At 51.2% G+C, this 18,187-nt stretch overlaps 1 protein-coding gene across 1 annotated transcript in view; it reads right to left on the reverse strand.

Moving 5' to 3' along the window:
• The window catches only part of GRIN2A (glutamate ionotropic receptor NMDA type subunit 2A), a 445,817-nt gene that overhangs the window by 207,075 nt on the left and 220,555 nt on the right, over nucleotides 1-18,187 (reverse strand). Inside the window, exon 4 of the mRNA XM_004705852.2 lies at nucleotides 1,736-2,328. Within this exon, the coding sequence (XP_004705909.2) occupies nucleotides 1,736-2,328 (593 nt within the window). The remainder of the gene's footprint in view (nucleotides 1-1,735; nucleotides 2,329-18,187) is intronic.

The following is an 18,187-nucleotide window of genomic DNA, read 5'->3' on the forward strand; positions in this document are numbered from 1 at the left end:
AAAAACTGATGCAGGGAGCTTGCGGAGACATGGAATTTCTCCACGAATTTTTAACATCCCCCCTTGTATATTATACTATGTATATTATGTATATTATACTATGCAATGGATTGGTATAGCTGATGTGCAGGGCTATATATCACTTTTTAAGTGCACATAATTCTATAACCGAAGGATTTCACTGCCTGGCATCAACCCTAGAGAAACAGGGGCCTGTGAAACACACCGAGAAGGGTGCAGTGATCACCATCAGCAGTATCATCAGCATCAGCCCCAGAGGCAGTCGTACAGAGGCAGGATAACTCGATCCATGGGTAGCCATGGCGAGGTGTCCCGTGTGAGGGTTACTAAGAACAGTGCTCATATTTCTCCAGTGTAGGCATCAGAGACTTGTGAAGGGACTTCAGAAAGTTCATGGGAAATTGAAATGAAGAGATAATGGGATTTGTCCACCCACTTTTTGAAGCCCTCTCAAAATAAGTCAACTGCAGTAAGCAATTACCATCCTAGGTTACTTGAAAGCCAAAGAAGTCTGGGTGCTGGGGGAGGGGGAAAGAGCAGAAATCAAGCAAAAAATCCCCCAAAGAACCCACTATTTCCAGGGTGCACTTGGCAGTAGGGACATCCGTATTATTCTTATTGGGCTGCTAACCACAGGGTCAGCAGTTGGCAACCAACAGCTGACCCTCAGGAGAAAGAGGATACTTTCTACGTCCGTAAAGAGTGACAGTCTCGGAAACCCACGGGCAGTTCCACCCTCTCCTGTAGGGTCTCTGTGAGTCAGCACGGACTCGAGGGAAGGGGTTTTGTTTGTTTGATGGCCTTTTGGGGTCCGCAGCAGAATGACGAGACTGACTGACAGTTTCGTGTGGCTGTGGGTTAAGCGCTGGGCCATTAACCAGAAGGTGGGTGATTCGAGCCCCAAGCTGCTCAGCCAGAGAACGACAAGGCTAGCTGCTCCCTTACGGATTGACGACTCAGACCTGCACATGGTCCCCGTTTCTCAGAAGAACAACTGTGAGGACGGAGCAAGACCAGGCCGTGTTTCTTTCTGCCATACGTCAGGTCGCCGTGAGTCTGGGCTGACTTGAAGGTACCAGACAATGACAGTGCCTCTGAGTCGATGGCAGTAGGACTGGGTGGGTGGGGTGATCTGGTGGTACAGCGGTTATGGAATCAGCTACTAATTGAATGGCTAATAGCTCAGATCCATGAGAGAAAGGCCTGGCAAGCTGCCCCCATCAAGGCTGTACTCAGCAGCAGCCTCCGGGGCAGCTCTCCTTTGTGACACGGGGTCATCGTGAGCCCAGAGTGACTGAACGGCAAGTCACCAAGGTGGCTCTTCCTTCACCTTCAGGGACACTTCAGGGGTGGTCTTCAAGTTTGTGGGAACATCCCACTCTCTTCTAATTCAATTTCCCCACAAATCTTTTGAAGAGCCCCTTGTTTTAAACAATCAAAAATACCAAACCAAACCCATTGCCATCAAGTTCAGCCTGACTCAGAGTGACCCTCCAGGACAAGGTAGAACTGCCCCTGTGTGTTTCCAAGACTGCAACCCCTTATGGGAGTGGAAAACCTCATCTTTCTCCCCAGGAGCGGCTGGTGGTTTCGAACTGCCGACCTTGTGGTTAGCAGCCTAATGCGTAACCCACGGCCGCGCCAGGACTCCATGTGCTGCAACAAGCATCCCTCTTAGCAAACAAGCAACAGTATAAGCACCGGAGCCTCTTACTGGTGCAGCGTGTGTAGCGGGCCCTCCGGCTTCTCAGCCTGCCCATAGCAGCTGGTCTTGGCCTCGGGGATGTAGGAGTGCTTCTCCAGCATGGAGGCCGCTGCCGTGGTGAGGATGCCCAGGCCGTCCCGCACGCGGGTCTGCAAGCTGTAGTCCCAGTCATCGTAGGAGACCGAGATGAGTCCCGATGGAAACTCTTTGGGGATGAGTTCGGTGTTGCCAGATACCAGGCTGGGCACGATCCAGAAGAAGTCGTAGCCGGTGAGGCCGAGGGAGCGGGCCTCGCCGAGGATGAGCACGGCCTCGTCTTTGGAGCAGTAGAGCAGGATGACGGAGGAGTGGATCTTCTTCAGTTGGACCTGTGTCTTGGCGTCCTCAAAGGAAGTGTCCAGCGTGATGACGTTCTGCATGTCCCAGCCCACAAAGCTGTTGTCCACTGTGGTCTTGATAAAACCGATGAAGTCCCGGTAGCCGGGGAAGATGGTGGTCACCAGGGAGAAATCATGCCAGTCATAGTCCTGCATGATCTTCAGCATGACGGTGGCTTGCTGCTGGATGGACGCCCCGAACTGGAAGAAGGTAGACGTCGGATCCTGCCAATGGGTACAGAGAAAGCAAAACAGCATGAGGGCAATGCTACCCAGCCATTGTTTCCCAGACATGAAGTCCAACCTAGAGCAAGCCCCCATCTCTCACCGCCACGGAAGCAACCCTGACTCAGCAATCACACACTGACTCAGGTGCAAACAAGTCCAGAGTGCCTACAGTGTGCCAGATGTTGAGACAAAGTCAAAGCTCACTACCATCAAGTTGATTGCGGCTCACAGTGACCCGACTGGGCTGGGGGTAAATGCCCCTGTGGGTTTCCAAGACTGTAACGCTTTATGGGAGTGGGAAGTCTTACCTTTGGCTGATGGGTTTGAACTGCTGACCTTGTATGTTAGCACCTACTACCCCACCAGAGCTTCTAGACATTGGGACAGATCCTGAGAAGGGGCCCTATCCTCAAGGCCTCGCAGCCCGGGGCAGTGAAGGCCACCTGCCCTTGCTCTTGCCCTTCAATGATGTCTTTCCCTTTGGTTTATTCCACCGCGGATTTGATGTACATCTGGTTCTGACAGAACAAACACTACCTGGTTCCCAGACTCAGGACTTGGTACCAGAAACCAAGGGGTCAAAACCAGCGTGGGCACTGGGAGCCAGATTCTCAGTGGCACAATTGGAGCAGCTGGAACCAGCCATGCCTGAAGCTACTGATTTGGGGCCTCCTGGTTTATGGAGCTAGAGTTGCTAGGGCTTGAACTCCAGATTCCCACATGATGCAGAGTATAATAAAGGCTACAAGGAGATGCATCCACGTGAGGCTGAGAGAGCCAGCAGGGTCCAAGAAGGGGGCATCCAGGGAGGAAGGGGGAACTGAGTGGACCTTAGTCAGAGGGACTTCTGAAACCATGGGAAGATGCCCTGTGGCTTGTGAGGGGGAAAGAGACACGGTGTTAAAGAATCTGGTGTGAACCTTGGGCTTGGACTTGGCTGAGCAGAACGAGGCTTTGAAAGGTGTCACTGGAAAGTGACATCTGTGGCATTCATGCTCTTTAAAGGGCTTCTGGTCCGCAGCAAAGAGCCTTGGAAGCCCTGTGTTTAAGTGCTCAGCTGGTAATGAGAAGGTGGGCAGTTCAAACTCACCAGGCACCCTTGAGGAGAATGATGTGCTCGTCCGCTGTGCTAAAGACTGCAGCCTCAAAAGCCCTATGGGGTCGTTCTAGTCTGTCCTGTAGGCTCGCTGTGGGTTGAAAAGGTGCCCTGGTGGCATAATGGTTTATGAGCTGAGCTGTTAACCACAAAGTCCACGGTTCGAAACCACCAGCCACTCCACAGGGGAAAGACAAGGCTTTCATTCCTGTAAAGAGTTACAGTCTCAGAAATCCAGAGGGGCAGCTCTGCTGTCCTGTAGGATTGCTGTGCATCCTTAGAATGAACTGTGAGGCGTGGGCTGGTTTGAGGCTGACTCGAAGCAGTTGACCAGGATCTGCTTCATGGTGGCCCCATGGATGTCAGGGTATCACTGGACTCCATGGGTTTTACTGGCTGCTTTTTCCGAAAGAGACTGCCAAGCCTTTCTCCTAAGGTGCCTCTGGGTGGACTTGAACTTTCTACCTATTGGCTGCCAGCCAAGTGTGTTGGCCGTTTGCATCACCCAGGAACTCAGATAACGTGCTTGGTTGCTGCCAGACTGGCTGGCCTTGGGTGCCAGAGGCTCCTCTGAAGAAAAGCTGCCCATCTTGTCCTTGTAAGGCCTGGAGGGCTCAGTTCAACTCTGATACAAAGACTCACAGATAGTGAGTCAAAGTCAATTCAACACCAACTAGTTTCCTGGTCATCGGCCACATATCTCTGCACCTCTCTGATAGAGCGATCAAATAGCCAGTTAGAACAAGCAGGTACCTCCTCAAGTTTTAAACTAAGAAAATAAACCCCCCTGCCATTGGGTCCACTCAGGTGCAGAGCAACCTTACAGGACAGAGTAGAACTGTCCTTTTGGGTTTCAGAGGCTTTACATCGTTACAGGAATCGACAGCCTCCTCTTTCTCTCTTGAAGTTGGCTGATGGATTTGAACTGTTCACCCGGTGGTTAGTAGCCCAAATGGTAACTGACTACGCCACCACCACCAAGACTCATTTGCATACAGCCCCCCACTTTGCTAACCCCCTTTACCCTCCTTAACCCAATGGCACAGCCGGCCTGTCACCCTGGCCCCATGGCTCTACAACCAGACCCCTTTCCAACACAGAGCCACGGCCTTCTTGGGCTTATGTAAGATCTGCACCAAGCAGATGCCTAAACTCTGTTGCTGCCTGACTGACATGATGCAAAAATGCCAGCTACACAGAAGGACTGCTGCTTCTGTTACAGCAAAACAGGATTTGACAAATGCTCAGAAATCTTTTCATTTAAAATAAATTTCTGCGGGAATATGGCCTTATTTCCATTGCGTGGTCTGCAGCAGTGGTCATGTGCACAGGTCCATTGCGTGGTCTGTAGCAGTGGTCATGTGCACGGGTCCATTGCGTGGTCTGTAGCAGTGGTCATGTGCATGGGTCCCAGGCCTGCTATGCATGTTATGGGGATTCTGTCTTCTGTTTCAGGCGCACACATGTGTGTGTGTGCGTGTGTGTGTGTGTGTGTGTGTGTGTGTCTGTCTGTCTGTCTATCTCCCAGAGCAATACTCTGTCACGGAGCATGTCCACCCTTTCAACAAGTTCACATCGTTCCCCTGTGGGTGCTCACTGAATGACGAGCTTTCTCTCAATGGGCCAAGAGCAATAGTTCTTCAATTGCCTCTCTTTGCTGAAATGTATGGGATTCAGGGATAGTTTGATGCTCTCTGCCTAAAGGCAGAGAGAGGAACCTGGAATAAATACCTTCTGGGCTCCTTCCAACATTAGAGTTCTATGAATTGTACCTAATTGAATCAATTAAAGTTGGTAACAGATTTAAAGATATTGGATAATTCCTTCTCTCACTCTCAGTCTTTAACACAGGGGGATACGATAGCTTTGGGGGAAATCCAATATCTGGGATTGATGAATGATTTTCCATCACCCCTTCACAAGGCAAGAAATGCCTCAAGGGCAGAGATGTTGCACGCGCGCACACACACACACACACACACACACACACAAAATGGCCAGGCACATGAGCACATGATAAATGGATGATGAGGTGTTGCATGAGTGCCTGGGTGTGGGTGTGAGGATGGGGTCCAAGAGAGATGCCCTGTGCTTAAACCAGAAGTGGAATTGGAGATATCCCTATGTGAGTTTCATTCTGTGGAGCTTTTGAAGGTTACATCCAGAAGGTAAACAGTTTAACACCATCCCCCCATCTACCACAAAAAAACAATCACGTGGCCATCCAACACCCCAAAGACACTGCGTTGTTTTGGCTACTTGCTGTTGAATCTATTCTAACCTGTGATGACCCCCGTGTGCACAGAGAACCTTAGTGGGTTCTGGGTGGATAAGGAAAAGAACATACAAGTGCTGCAAACCTCAACCTGACAACCTGAAGCTGGTGGGAGACCAGACCGGCTAGAGATGAGGTCCCCAGGAGCCAGAGCTGACTCAATGGCAACAAACAACACAGACACCAACAGCTGTCCCCGAACCACACGAGGCACCCAAAGTTGGGGGCAACAGCATAAAGGATCTGCCAACAGGAGATGGCACCAAAGTGAAGTCTCTATGGAGTTTCATTAGTCAACCTCGTGCTCTGTTTGAACCCCCAGGTGCTCCGTGTGACAGACTGCTTCCATGGAAATTCAGTTCAACTCAACTCCCGCCCGTCAAGTCGGTTCTGACTCGTGGGGACCCTATAGGACAGAGTAGAATCACCCCCGTAGGTTTCTGAGACTGTCACTCCTTATAGGATTAGAAAGCCTCATCTTGCTACAGCAGAGCCACTGGTGGTTTTGAACTGCTGACCTTGTGGACTGCAGGCCAATGGGTACTATGCCACCAGGGCTCCTGTACAGCTCTCCAAAGATTACTGCTTTGGAAACTCAATAGAGCAACTCTACACTGTCCTATAGGGTCACTGTAAGTCCGAATCAAATCAAGCCCAATTTGTTTGGGATGAGATCATTGGTGAAGTAGAAGGTCAAGTGGAAATGATGGAAACCCTTATTGAGATGGAGTGATGCAACAAAGGACTTGAAGACACCAGTGATCAGGAAGATGATGCCGTGCTGGGTGATGTCCTGTTGAAGACAAGGTCACCATGAGTCACAGCCCACTTGAGGGCAACCAACAACATGGGACAGACCACAGACATGCACTCCCTTGGACGCTGCTGTGTGAAGGTGCAGAGGTGAAGGGAGTCAGCAGAGTTTGGAAGCTGGAGGGGTCCCATTTACCATGAGGTAGGCATTCAACATGTACCTTCCAGAAGGATCGGGAAACAAATGCAGCTCCACCTGGTTCTCCAGAAAGAGTGGAGGGCACAGTTGTATTGTGAGCTTCATGAAGGACAAACACAATCACAGGAAGAGCAGTTCATTCGCTGAGAACCAGCTTGGCCCCAGGCAAGTGTGTGTGCAAAACTGCCTTGTGTCATCTACTTCTGCACCAACCCCCCTCGTGCCTTGTAATACTTCAGCCCAAGCTGACCGTCTCCTGCTTAATCTCTCCTGAATCTCACTGACGCCCTCTCCAAGGGATGCTCAAAGGTGTTCACTTCACCATCCCAGGTAGCAATCCTCATTGCGTGACTTTGGAGGAAAGCACTCAACTTTCCAAGCCTCAGTTCCTCACCTGTAGAATGGGCTGGTGATCCCGGAAGGACTTGGCTCTTTGAGGCATGTTGCCCAACACGTTCCATGTTTTATCTCCTTGGGTCCCCCATCCGCAACCACCTTGCCAAATTGCTTCTGGCATCATGCCGATTTTAAAAAGAGGGCACAGACTCAGAGGTGGTGTGACTATTGTGGGGTCACCTGGTGACATGTCTGTTTCCTTTCCCCCAAATGCGCCCACACCAGCCTATCATTATGAGCCCAAGGGAACGGCAGGATGGGGATAAAGAAGGACTACGCTTTGCAGAGCAATCAACACCAGCATTGTAGACTCTGCCAGTGACCCTACACCTTTCACTTCATTTGGCAACTGAAACTGGAACCTCGCACAACATTATGGAACAAAGGCATTGTATACCGCTGGGGGCTATGGAAGAGAGGGGTTGTCTGAGACGTCATGGTACAACAGGGGGCCTGGGGGGCCATGTCTAGCCTTGGACTTCTCTGAAGGGGCCTGAGCCCTGTCAGGAGGTGACGGGAAAAGTAATTTGTCCTGACTCCTGGGCCTGGCATCTGACGTGCCCTGGGTCCAGGGTCCCTTCCTCACAAGCCCACTACCCACACAGCCCTCCCTCCTCCATCCTCCTGCAGCTATCACTGCAGCCTGTAATTTTTGTTGATTTGCCGGTTTTCAATTTTGTTCTTGTTTTTTATCATGGTTTGGGTGAAAGTTTACAGAGCAAATTAGTTTTCCATTCAGCAATTTATACGCACTTTGTTTGGGGACATGGGTGGCAATCCTTCAATGTAACAAAGCTCTTCCTGGTCCCCACCCCCACCCCCGGGAGAAACCCCCATTCTCATCTTTCCTGCGCTTTTCTGCTGTTCTGTGTGGGTGGTCCAAGGCTATCTCCCTTTGATCTGTGGCTGGCTGTTCTAAAGAGCTTCTTCCTCATGGGTGGGATTATTCACGTCACAGGCCAGGCTATTGTTTGGATGAAAGTTGTTCCCTGGGTTTAGGCTCAGTTACAAGTTCAAAGGGCATCCAAGGGCCACTGTCTTGGGGTTCCACTATTCTCTATGGGACAACTGATGGCCCTGGACTAAGAGACACACATACATACACAGTAGAGCAAAATCCCCATCAGCCTGCACTTTTAGGAGCCAACAGCTTGGTTCCCAAGCCCCTCTGGCACCCAGCTTCCTCCGCAGTGTGCGGCCGGGGGAGAGGGAACAGATTCCTGACACCCACTTTGGTTCTGGAGCGAAAGCCGTTTTCTCCCTGCTCGTCACTCACAGAAGTCAGAACACACTGTTTCTGACACAGAGTGAGGGAGGGAGGGGGTGAGGGGAGGGGGAGTCTGGGTGCCTTGCTCTAGCCTGTGTGCTGCAGTCAGTCCTCCTGTTACAGATGGCTGGTCTCTCCTGATCTCACATTCTAGAATGTGCCAGATCTGGCTGAGTCCCTACAGTGAAACCTGAATCCACGGGTACCACTATTCAACAGTGCCCCATACTGATCGCCAGAGCCCATGGGTTCGTGGGTTATGCGTTGGGCTGCTAACCACAAGGTCAGCAGTTTGAAATCACCAGCCCCTTTGAGGGAAAGAGATGAGAATTTCTCCTCCCATAAAGAGTTATAGACTCAGAAGCCCAACGGGGAAGTTTTACCTTGTCCTTTAGCGTCGCTATGAGTCAGCATCGACTTGATGCTGAATTTCTTTTTTTAACATCACCTTTCATTTCTCTTAGTTACTCACCAAGGACACAGAGCAGGGAGACCCCCATTATCTCTGATTCTAAGGGCCACGTGGTCCAACCCTCACCGAGGCCACTTCCATGAACATGCAGCAGAACAGGAGAGCTGAAGCAACTTCTCGTACATCTGCATTGCCTCGCAGTGACAATAGTTGGGTTATGGATATCTGGAGATACCATCCAGTGCCCCCTCACATACACCGGTGGCTCTGATTCTTGGCTGCACATGAGAATTACCACTAGAATTTACAGAGAGAGAGAGAGACCAATACTTGGGTCCCATGCCAGCTCAATTCAAAGAGAATTTGTGACCAGGGATCTCTGAACATCCAAGTGGATTTACTTGTTTTCCTCTCAGTGACCACATGGATGCTATTGAACTTGGAGCCTTGCACTGTGACACACAGGGGATGGGGGGCAGTAAATACTTGGGGAGGAACGGAACGAGGCAGAAGTTTCTCATGGGGAAACCTAGGAGGATTGGGTGCTATTGTTCGCTTAGCACCCATGTCCATGGATAACTTTCCTTCTTTGCAACAACCTGAGCACTGGCAGTAAGAAAATGGTGTGTGTGACCCAGTAAAGCTCAAGAGAGACCCATTGGGCACTTGCTTCCTTTTGTTAGCGGACTGGCCTCATCAGCGCTGATGCGTGACAGTACACATGCTCTCACGGTGAATGAGCTCAGCTTCTACACATATTTTGTTTCCATTTCCATGAACAAGAGGGAACGCAAAGGAATTCAACTTGATACACATGAAGATGCCGGCGAATAACATTCTCTACATATAAGCCAAGTCTGATTTTCATCCTATCAGAACCTTCATCCTCCATCCTTCCCATCATCTGTAGTGAGCACCATCCTCTCATCCATCATCATCCCCACTTCCCATCATCCATCATCTGTCATCACAATCATTCTCCTTTTCAATCAACACCCATGTCCCTCACCATCACCATCCTTTATCATTACCTCCCCCGCAGTGCTAATCCTTGTCATTCCCCATCACCATCACCACCATCATCTCAGCCATCATCACCTTCCCCATCGCCATCACCATCCTTCTCAGTTATCATTGTTGTGCACCACCACCAACATTCCCCCCCATAATCCAGCACCATCATCATCACCACCATCTTCCTCCTCCCCCATCGTCATCGTCACCTCCACCATCATCCCTCATCATCTTTCTTCACCATCACCACTGCCATCCTCCTCCACCATCCTCCTCTTTCTCCATCAACATCATTCACCACCACCATCATCCATCCCCCTCCTCCATCCTCCTCCTTCTCCATCAACATCATTCACCACCACCATCATCCATCCCCATCGAGATCATTGTTAACACCACAACACCCTCCTCCTCCATCATCGTCACCACCAGCCAACATCATTGTCATTTCCATCATCATCATCATCATCTATTGTCATCATTGCCATTCTCCTCCTTCCTGCTCCTCCCCTCCTCATGGTCATCATTATAACTAGGTCTTATTATATCTCTGTACTAGCAATGAAAATTTTCAGGCCCAGGGAACATACATTACTCAAATTCATATTGCTAATATGTGGAAAAGCCAGGATTCAAATCCAGGAAACCTGAGTCCAGAATCTAGACACTTAATACTAGAAATTACTGCTTCTGGGTATGACAGACAGAGGGAAAGGAGTGTGTGTGTGTGTGTGTGTGTGTGTGTGTGATGAATACCCCACTCAATGCCTCTTAAGATAGCCAATCAAAGGAGAAAACCCATTGGATATGCGAAACCAACATCAATGTTTCCACAAGTAATTAAAAATCTGCCTAGAGGGGAAACTGAGGCTGGGAAGGGAAATTATATGCAGTTACCATTTCTCCAAAGCTTGCCAGCTCCATCAACCCACACCCACAAACATGAAATTCCATTCCAACTTAATGGAATGGAATTCCATTAAGCCTTCACTTAATGGCCAATTCTATGAGTTCCATTCCATGCCCCATTCTTCTCCTCTCAGTTTTATTTACTTTTCCTCCTCCTACACTACCTGCCACGTGCAGACCCATGGCTGCTCACTCTCCAACACAGAGGAGCCTGTTCCTAGAGCCCTTGACCGTAGTCTCCCCTCTAACCCAACCCATTCCCAACACTTCTGCTAGCGCTATCTTTGGTATTTCTCAAAACCTTTGGGATATGGTAGAAACACTGATCAGCCTTGATACAATCTGGATTCAGGGGTTACATGCTCAGCATCCACCATGGTATCTGTGAGGGATCAGGTACTCCGTGAACATGTGGCATATTGAATGACTGTAACATATCCTGGGCAGGGAAAGTCTTTGTATATGCCTCTGCCCAACACATCTACCAGCTTTCTTTCAAAACAGCTAAACACCACCTTTCTCTGCACTCTGCTCCTGTCCCTTCAAGTGAGTTTAATCTGAAGGTTCTAGAGCAGTGGTTCTCAACCTGTGGATCATGACCCCTTTTGGGGGGGTCGACCAATCTTCTCACAGGGGTCGCCTGATTCATAGCAGTAGCAAAATTACAGTGATGAAGTAGCAACAAAAATAATTTTGTGGTTGGGGGCTCACCACAACATGAAGAACTGTATGAATGGGTGGCGGCATGAGGAAGGTTGAGAACCGTTGTTCTAGAGGCTGCTGGGTTCCCGGCTAAGGCCTTCACAGTGGCGGGGCTGCTCTGACTCAGAGACACCAGAAAGTAAGGCTTAACTCAGAATCTGTGACAACGCTCTCAGTAGGAACCTGTGATAGGGACGGAGGGGGCTGATGTCAGGCAAAATTATTAGAAAGAAGAGCTCTACAGTTTGGGATGGGCAGGGAACAGAGACACCTCGAGCTACCTAGCTCCCCCTCATCTTAGCCAATGCTTCCAATCCAATAATCAGTAGCCACATCTGATTTTTTGGGAAGCATTCAAATAAGATAAAAAGAGTCCATTTCTTAGACCCGCCCCCCCCTGCCCACATGTCAAGAGCTCAGTGGCCTGTAACCTTTGGGATGGTGTACCTCATCTTCTTGTCCAAAGATGCCCGTTCAGTTGGCGTGGGATGGGGCCCAGCACCAGGTTTTGTTTGCTTGTTCTGTTTCGTATTTCCCTGGGCGATTCTAATGGGCAGCCAGGGCTGAAAATACAAATCTAAGCTTTCGGTTTTCAATATCCAACTTGAGCTGTGCATCGGCTTCCCTGAGGAATTCTTGATATCTTTGGATATTTCAGCTCCTACCAGACCCGTGACTCAGAGTCTTAGCTGAGGTGTCTTAGAGTATGGACCCCCCACCCACCCAGCCCCTGAATCTGGCGATGCACAGACGCAGGCATCGTGAAGACTGACCAGAGTCCCTCTGTTCTTGGTGAGGAAATGGAGGCCCCACAGACCGGGATGCCTGCTCTCAGTGTCACGGAAGTCGGTGGCACAACAGAACCAGACAGCCAGTCGCTTCACTGCTAATTTGTCACTCCCTTTGCTGTGACATGCCATCATTCACCTACAAAGAGAATCCACAAGGAGCAGGGGGCGGGGCCTGTAGGAGGCACGGGAGCTTGGCAGAAAAGACTGTCTGGCTTCTATTTGCCTGGTGAACTCTTGTACCCCGGCCTCGGTTTCCCCTCTGGACGATGGGAACACTTATCATGGTAGCCACCTCAAAAGCTGGAGGTGCTGGCTCTGAGTTCACTTGTCCCCTGGGAAAGGCTGGGTCCAGTGGAGCTGGTGTCAACCGTGCAGGTGATGACAGCCTTGCACATCAAGCCCCAAGTCCCACACCCACCACGAACTTCTCTTGAGTTGCCTGCACTGCCGACTTCCTCTTCCCCTTCCTGTTCTTGGATCCTTGTGTTCTCAGCCAGCTCTTCATACCAGGAGGCTTGGCTGTCCAGCTATCTGACAGATGGACAACTTGCCTGACCCTCACCTGGACAACGCTTCTGGCTTTGTTTTTTGTTTTCACAAGTTTGCATGTGTTGCTTGCCTCGCTTTCCTTTGGGTGGTGACCTGCACAGGCAAGCCTACATCCATCCATTTGCAATCTCCACGTGGACAGTTCAAGGTCACCAGCGACATTCCTCACTGTTGCCACTGTCATTGTCCCTGCCCGTAGTGTCGCATCGCCATCGACCCCTTAACGTTTGCACCTGCCCTTTGGATGAACTGCCATCAGTTTAAAGTCATGTCAATCATGCTTCCGAAAAGCTGGCCCAGGGTCGATGGATTCAGTGAGTCTGGCTTCTGTATCACACTGACAGTTCTCAAGGGCAAGGAGCATGCCTTTCTGAGCCCGGCCTCCACATGACGCTGGACGACCAATTCTGAAAGGCACTAGGTCCAGCAGTGTGAGCAGAGCAGCTGCCGGCGGGCAGGAAGGGAGCCCCTGAGCTTGTTTACATGGATTTCTGTGTGTTTGTGGGGATTTCCCAGATCTATGGCTTGAGAAAGAAGCATTCACATCTTGATGGCCTTTCATTCATTCCACGGTTATTGACATACGCCTGCCAGCCATTTCTCCAGAGGAAAAAAAAAAGAATCTCAGGATAGAGGCTACCCAACAAAGAGACCCATTTGCTTGCAGTTTACATGCTCCTGGGAAGAGACAGACAAGAAAGGAAGAAGTCAGGAAATTCCAGCCTCATTTCAGAGAAATCGGGTGATGTAATAGAGGCGGTTGGGGTGGTGGAGAAGAGTGGCATTTTATACCACTTGGTCTGATTCCCTGGAGCCAATGAAAAGAATCAGAAGGCAGAGGCCACCTGGCTCAGTGGGGGAGGTGGCTATGAAAAACCAGAATGTTCCTTAGAAGCAAGTCTGGCAAGACGTCAATGTCCTCCGTGTGGACACATCACCAGCAAAGACCACGTGCGAGAGCAAGTCACCATGCCCACCACAGCTCCTCACTGAGCTGGACCGACTTAAGAGCCTAAGAATGGGCCCCCACACTGTGATGACCAGGAAGACGGGGTAGGAGCGGGCACCAGTTGACTTTGTTAGACATGAGGCTGCTGAGAGTCGGATGGTAAGTGGCAACCACAAAACCCACGTCGGCAGGTGGGAGGAGCAAAGGCAGGAAAGAACCTGACGACTTCAGGGAACGGCACGACGGCTCGTTGTGGCTGCAGCGCGGTGAGCAAGGGCAAGAGTGGGCAGAGCTGAGTTAGGAAAGCGGCAGAGGCCACACTGAGCCCCGCTGCCAGAGTCCATTCAACTCCGAGTGGCCACAGGAGAGAGGTGAAGAGGGCTTCTGAGACTGTGAGCTTTAAGTGCGATCCACTGCTTCACCCAGCGCCACCAGAGCAGCTAGATCATGGTAAGGGGTCTGCACTTAACTCCAAGGTTGATTTGCTTCCAAGCAATCCCTTGGCCGAACACACCATCCACAAGTTGCACCAAAGAAGCTGAATAGGGACCCAACCTTGTAGAGAAGCTCGGGTTTTATGGGCATCGGCTCTTACCCTCTGGAAGGCACGAAGGTGTTTGCCATCTTCCTGACTCCACTGGCAGCCTCCTGGTCTGACTGACTTTGGACGCGGTACAGGTCCCTGGGGAAGGCCATCATGCTTGGCAAGGTGGAGGGTCATCCACACGGAAGACCTTCTTGGAGACGGATGGAGACAGGGACGGCAACAACGGGCCCCTGAGAGGACACAGAGCTAGGCAACCTTCCGTTCTCAGGTACAACGGGGCTGCAGTGAGTCAGGCCGGCCTCCACGGCACCCAAGCAATATGAGTGTTAGACTGGAACGCGCATGACTGCCTGCCCCATCCAGACCGTCCCCGGTCATCACCCAGAGGCTGGTTCTCCCGCTGGCACCAACACCCTGCTGGAAGGATGCACACAAAACTGCACCGAGAGATGTATTTCCTCGATGCTTGTTGCAACCAGCCCAGCACACGGTCCATGAATCAGCACCTCGCTATCCGGGCTGCTCATGGACCCAGCGCCTGCTTCTCTGGTCATTAGCAGGGCTGTCCAAGAGACACCTGCTGAGATGCAGGCGGTGATTCCCATGCAAGGACGCAGCACAGGCCCAGGTGGGCCTCACCGGTGCTCTGTCAACCTGCTGGTGAGCAGCTTACTCCTGACATCCAGGCAGGGTCATTAGCGATGATGAATGGTCGCAGGTTAAGCCCAGCCATTCTCATGGAGGACAGCCGGCTCCAATGAGGCCATGGGGGAACTATGTGACCAGACTCTCTCAGCCGGGTCCCCGGGGAACTAAGGGACTCAAAAGTACAGACATTTTTGTGATCCGCCCCCGCACACCCTGAAGTCCTCTTCCTGACCCCCGAGTTCTCGCGATAGAACCACCCCTCCCCTCTCTCAGTCAGGCCTAGCTTGCCCAATGTCCATTCAAAAACCACGAGCCTGATGCGGTCAAGTGGATTTCAGCTCATAAGGAAGCTCTGGGGCAGAGCAGGACCACCCCGCGGGCTCTCCGAATAACCTGGCCCACAGAAGTCAGCTGAAGTCTGGCCATCCTCAGTGCTGAGGAGCATGCTCAATGGACTGCAAGACATACTAGTTCCGCTCCCCACAGGGTCAGTAACCAGTTCAGGGGCCAGAACGCAGCTCAAGCTGGTCCAGGGAGAGTGACGTGCAGGGCTTAAACAGGGGGCGACTGGGAAGAAAGTATCTTTGCTTGCTAAACCAGCAGAATTTCTGGCAGCCATCTGCCACCATTGCAAGTCTGAAAAGGAAACCAAAGATCCAAGGACAGGGCTGATGAATGAAACGCTATCAAGCCCTGGGATCCCTGTTGAGCACCCGGTTCAGGCCACACGCGCAGCCAACAGATCCTGTTGTCAAGGGCCTGTCCCCAAACATTCCTTCCCTCTGTTTAAGCCAATCTGCATCCGCTTCTTTTGTCAGTGGGAACCAAAGCCCCTGGTCCAACTTTGGCCAGAGTTCCAACAACAACAAATCGAGAGAGTACGAGAGAAAAAAGAGGGACAATCAGGCATCACCAGCACTTCTCTTTCTGAATGTCCACCGAGAAACCAAACCCCTGCCATCAAGTTGATTCTAGCGCACAGCACCTTTACCAAGGGTCTCTGGGACTGTCACTCTTGACCGGAGCAGGCAGCCTCATCTTTCTCCCAAGGAGCCTCTAGTGGGCTGGAAGCGCCTACCTTGTGCTTAGCAGCCCAATGCCTCCAGAACTTAGATCAGAAGCATTCACACCACTGCGGGAGGGGCTTCCCTTCGCCACGCCCTGTTGCCAGGGGCAGCTGTCTCTCTCCCTGCATATCCCCTTCATCCTCCTTTCTCTTGCTATTCTTTCATCGGCTACAAAGATCGGTTTCCTCTCAGAAGTCTGACAGCCGCAGCTGCCATGACCCAGACGGAAGAGATGACAAGTTGCCACCAATAATAATCACTTGTCATTAAGTTGTTCCAGGGAGGAGAACACGCAAACAGGTCCTGGGCATTTCTTCTCCATCGCCAGCTGCCGCACGTGGCAGAGCGGCTGCCGGAAGGAAGGAGGCGGTTGGCTTTATTTTGGGCGTGGGAGAGGGTCCCAGGCTTCCCCATGGCACCTGCTAGGGGCAGGCCCCGTTGGTGAGCATTGCTATAGAAATGTCCTCTTCAGAAATGTCCCCGATCACTGAGAATTGCCAACAAACAGTGGAAAAGCTCAGCCACCTGAGGAAGTCACTTCCTCTCGGGGGTCCCTGTGTATGTTCCCAGTGCCAAGGAGAGAGATGGGGTCTAAGCCCTGGCTCCCCTCTCCATGGTTCCAGAACACTCGTTGCCATCAATTCAATCCTGATTCATAGGGACCCCATAAGACAAAGCAGAACTGCCCCTGTGGGATTCGGAGACTAAATCTTTATGAGAGTAGACAGTTTCATCTTGCTTCCTCGGAGCAGCTGGCGGGTTTGAACTGCAGACCTTGTGATTAGTAGGTCAATGCGTAACCCACTGAGGATCATGTGTTACCGGGTAGAACTGCTCCATTGGGTTCTGTGGACTGTAACCCTGGCACTGTTGGTTAGACTTTGAGCTAGTAACTACAAGGTTGGTGGTTCCAATTCACCAGCAGTTCCTTGGGAGAAAGATGAGGCTGTCTTCTCTGGGGAAATCTCAGACACCTTATACAGGGTTGCTATGAGTTGGTATTGACTCGATGGCAGTGGTTTGGGGATCCTCTTTCTGGAAGCAGATCACTGGGTCTGTAGAGCTGCTTGGCGGGATCAAGCCACTGTCCTTGAGGTTCATAGACATCTGCACCTCTCAAGGATCTGACCACAGCAGACGAGGCCCAAAGCCAAAGTCCAGTGGCCTGGAGCCCATTCTGACTCAGAGTGACCCCCCGAGTCAGAGGAGCCCGGCCCTCAGGCTGCCCCAGGCTGTCATCTTCACAGGAGCAGCCCGCCACGTCTTTCTCCCACAGAGTGGCTGGTGGCTCTGAACTGCCAACCTTTCCGTTGGCAGTAAAATGTGTAATGGACATGCTCGTGCTGGGACGTGGAGGTGCTGACTGTCAGTGAAATGCTGATGAGAAGGGTCTCTCTGTGACTGCAGAGTTGAGGCCGTGCCCTGAGCCACCACTCCCTCCACCCCCACTGAGCTCCCAGAACACGCTGTCCAGGCCTCTAGTGTTAATCCGTCACCTGCTATTTTCAGGATCTATTTAAATAGCTGTCGCCATGCAACTTGACTAACGCTAATTGGTCTCCCAGTAACAGGAGCTTCCTCCCAGCTCCTAGTTCCTGGTATGGCAAACTTGCTAAAGGCATGAGTAAGTGAATGGATGGGTGGGTGGTTGGATGGGGGATGGATCATGGGGGGCTGGCTGGCAGGATAAGTGGGGAAGGGGGCATGGGTGAATGAAAGGGGGAAGGGAATGGAGGGTAGGAGAAGTGGAAAAGTGGAGGTAAGGAGGGTCTAGGAGTGGAGCAGGGGAGGTGTGAATGAAGAAATGGGTGGGTGGGGTGGAAGTATGGGTGGGTGGATGGATGAGTATGTATATGTATGTATATATAAATGTATATCTGTATGGGTAGATGGAGGGATGGATGGATGGGTGAGTGGCTGGCTGGCATTGATCAGTGAATGAATGGATAGTAACTAGATGAATGGGTGATAAATGGATAAATGAATGGACGTATGGACAGACAGATGGATGGATGGATGGACGGACGGACGGACGGATGGATGGATGGAATGAAGGAAGGCCGGAAAACTGGTTGGTTGGTTGGTTGGATGGATGGATGGATGGATGGATGGATGGATGGATGGAATGAAGGAAGGCCGGAAAACTAGGTTGGTTGGTTGGATGGATGGATGGATGGATGGATGGATGGATGGATGGATGGATGGAATGAAGGAAGGCCAGAAAACTGGTTGGTTGGTTGGATGGATGGATGGATGGATGGATGGATGGATGGATGGATGGA

Source organism: Echinops telfairi, unplaced genomic scaffold (genome assembly GCF_000313985.2).
Source record: "Echinops telfairi isolate 266 unplaced genomic scaffold, ASM31398v2 ScPeMD7_5;HRSCAF=22, whole genome shotgun sequence".
Taxonomy (NCBI): Eukaryota; Metazoa; Chordata; class Mammalia; order Afrosoricida; family Tenrecidae; genus Echinops; species Echinops telfairi.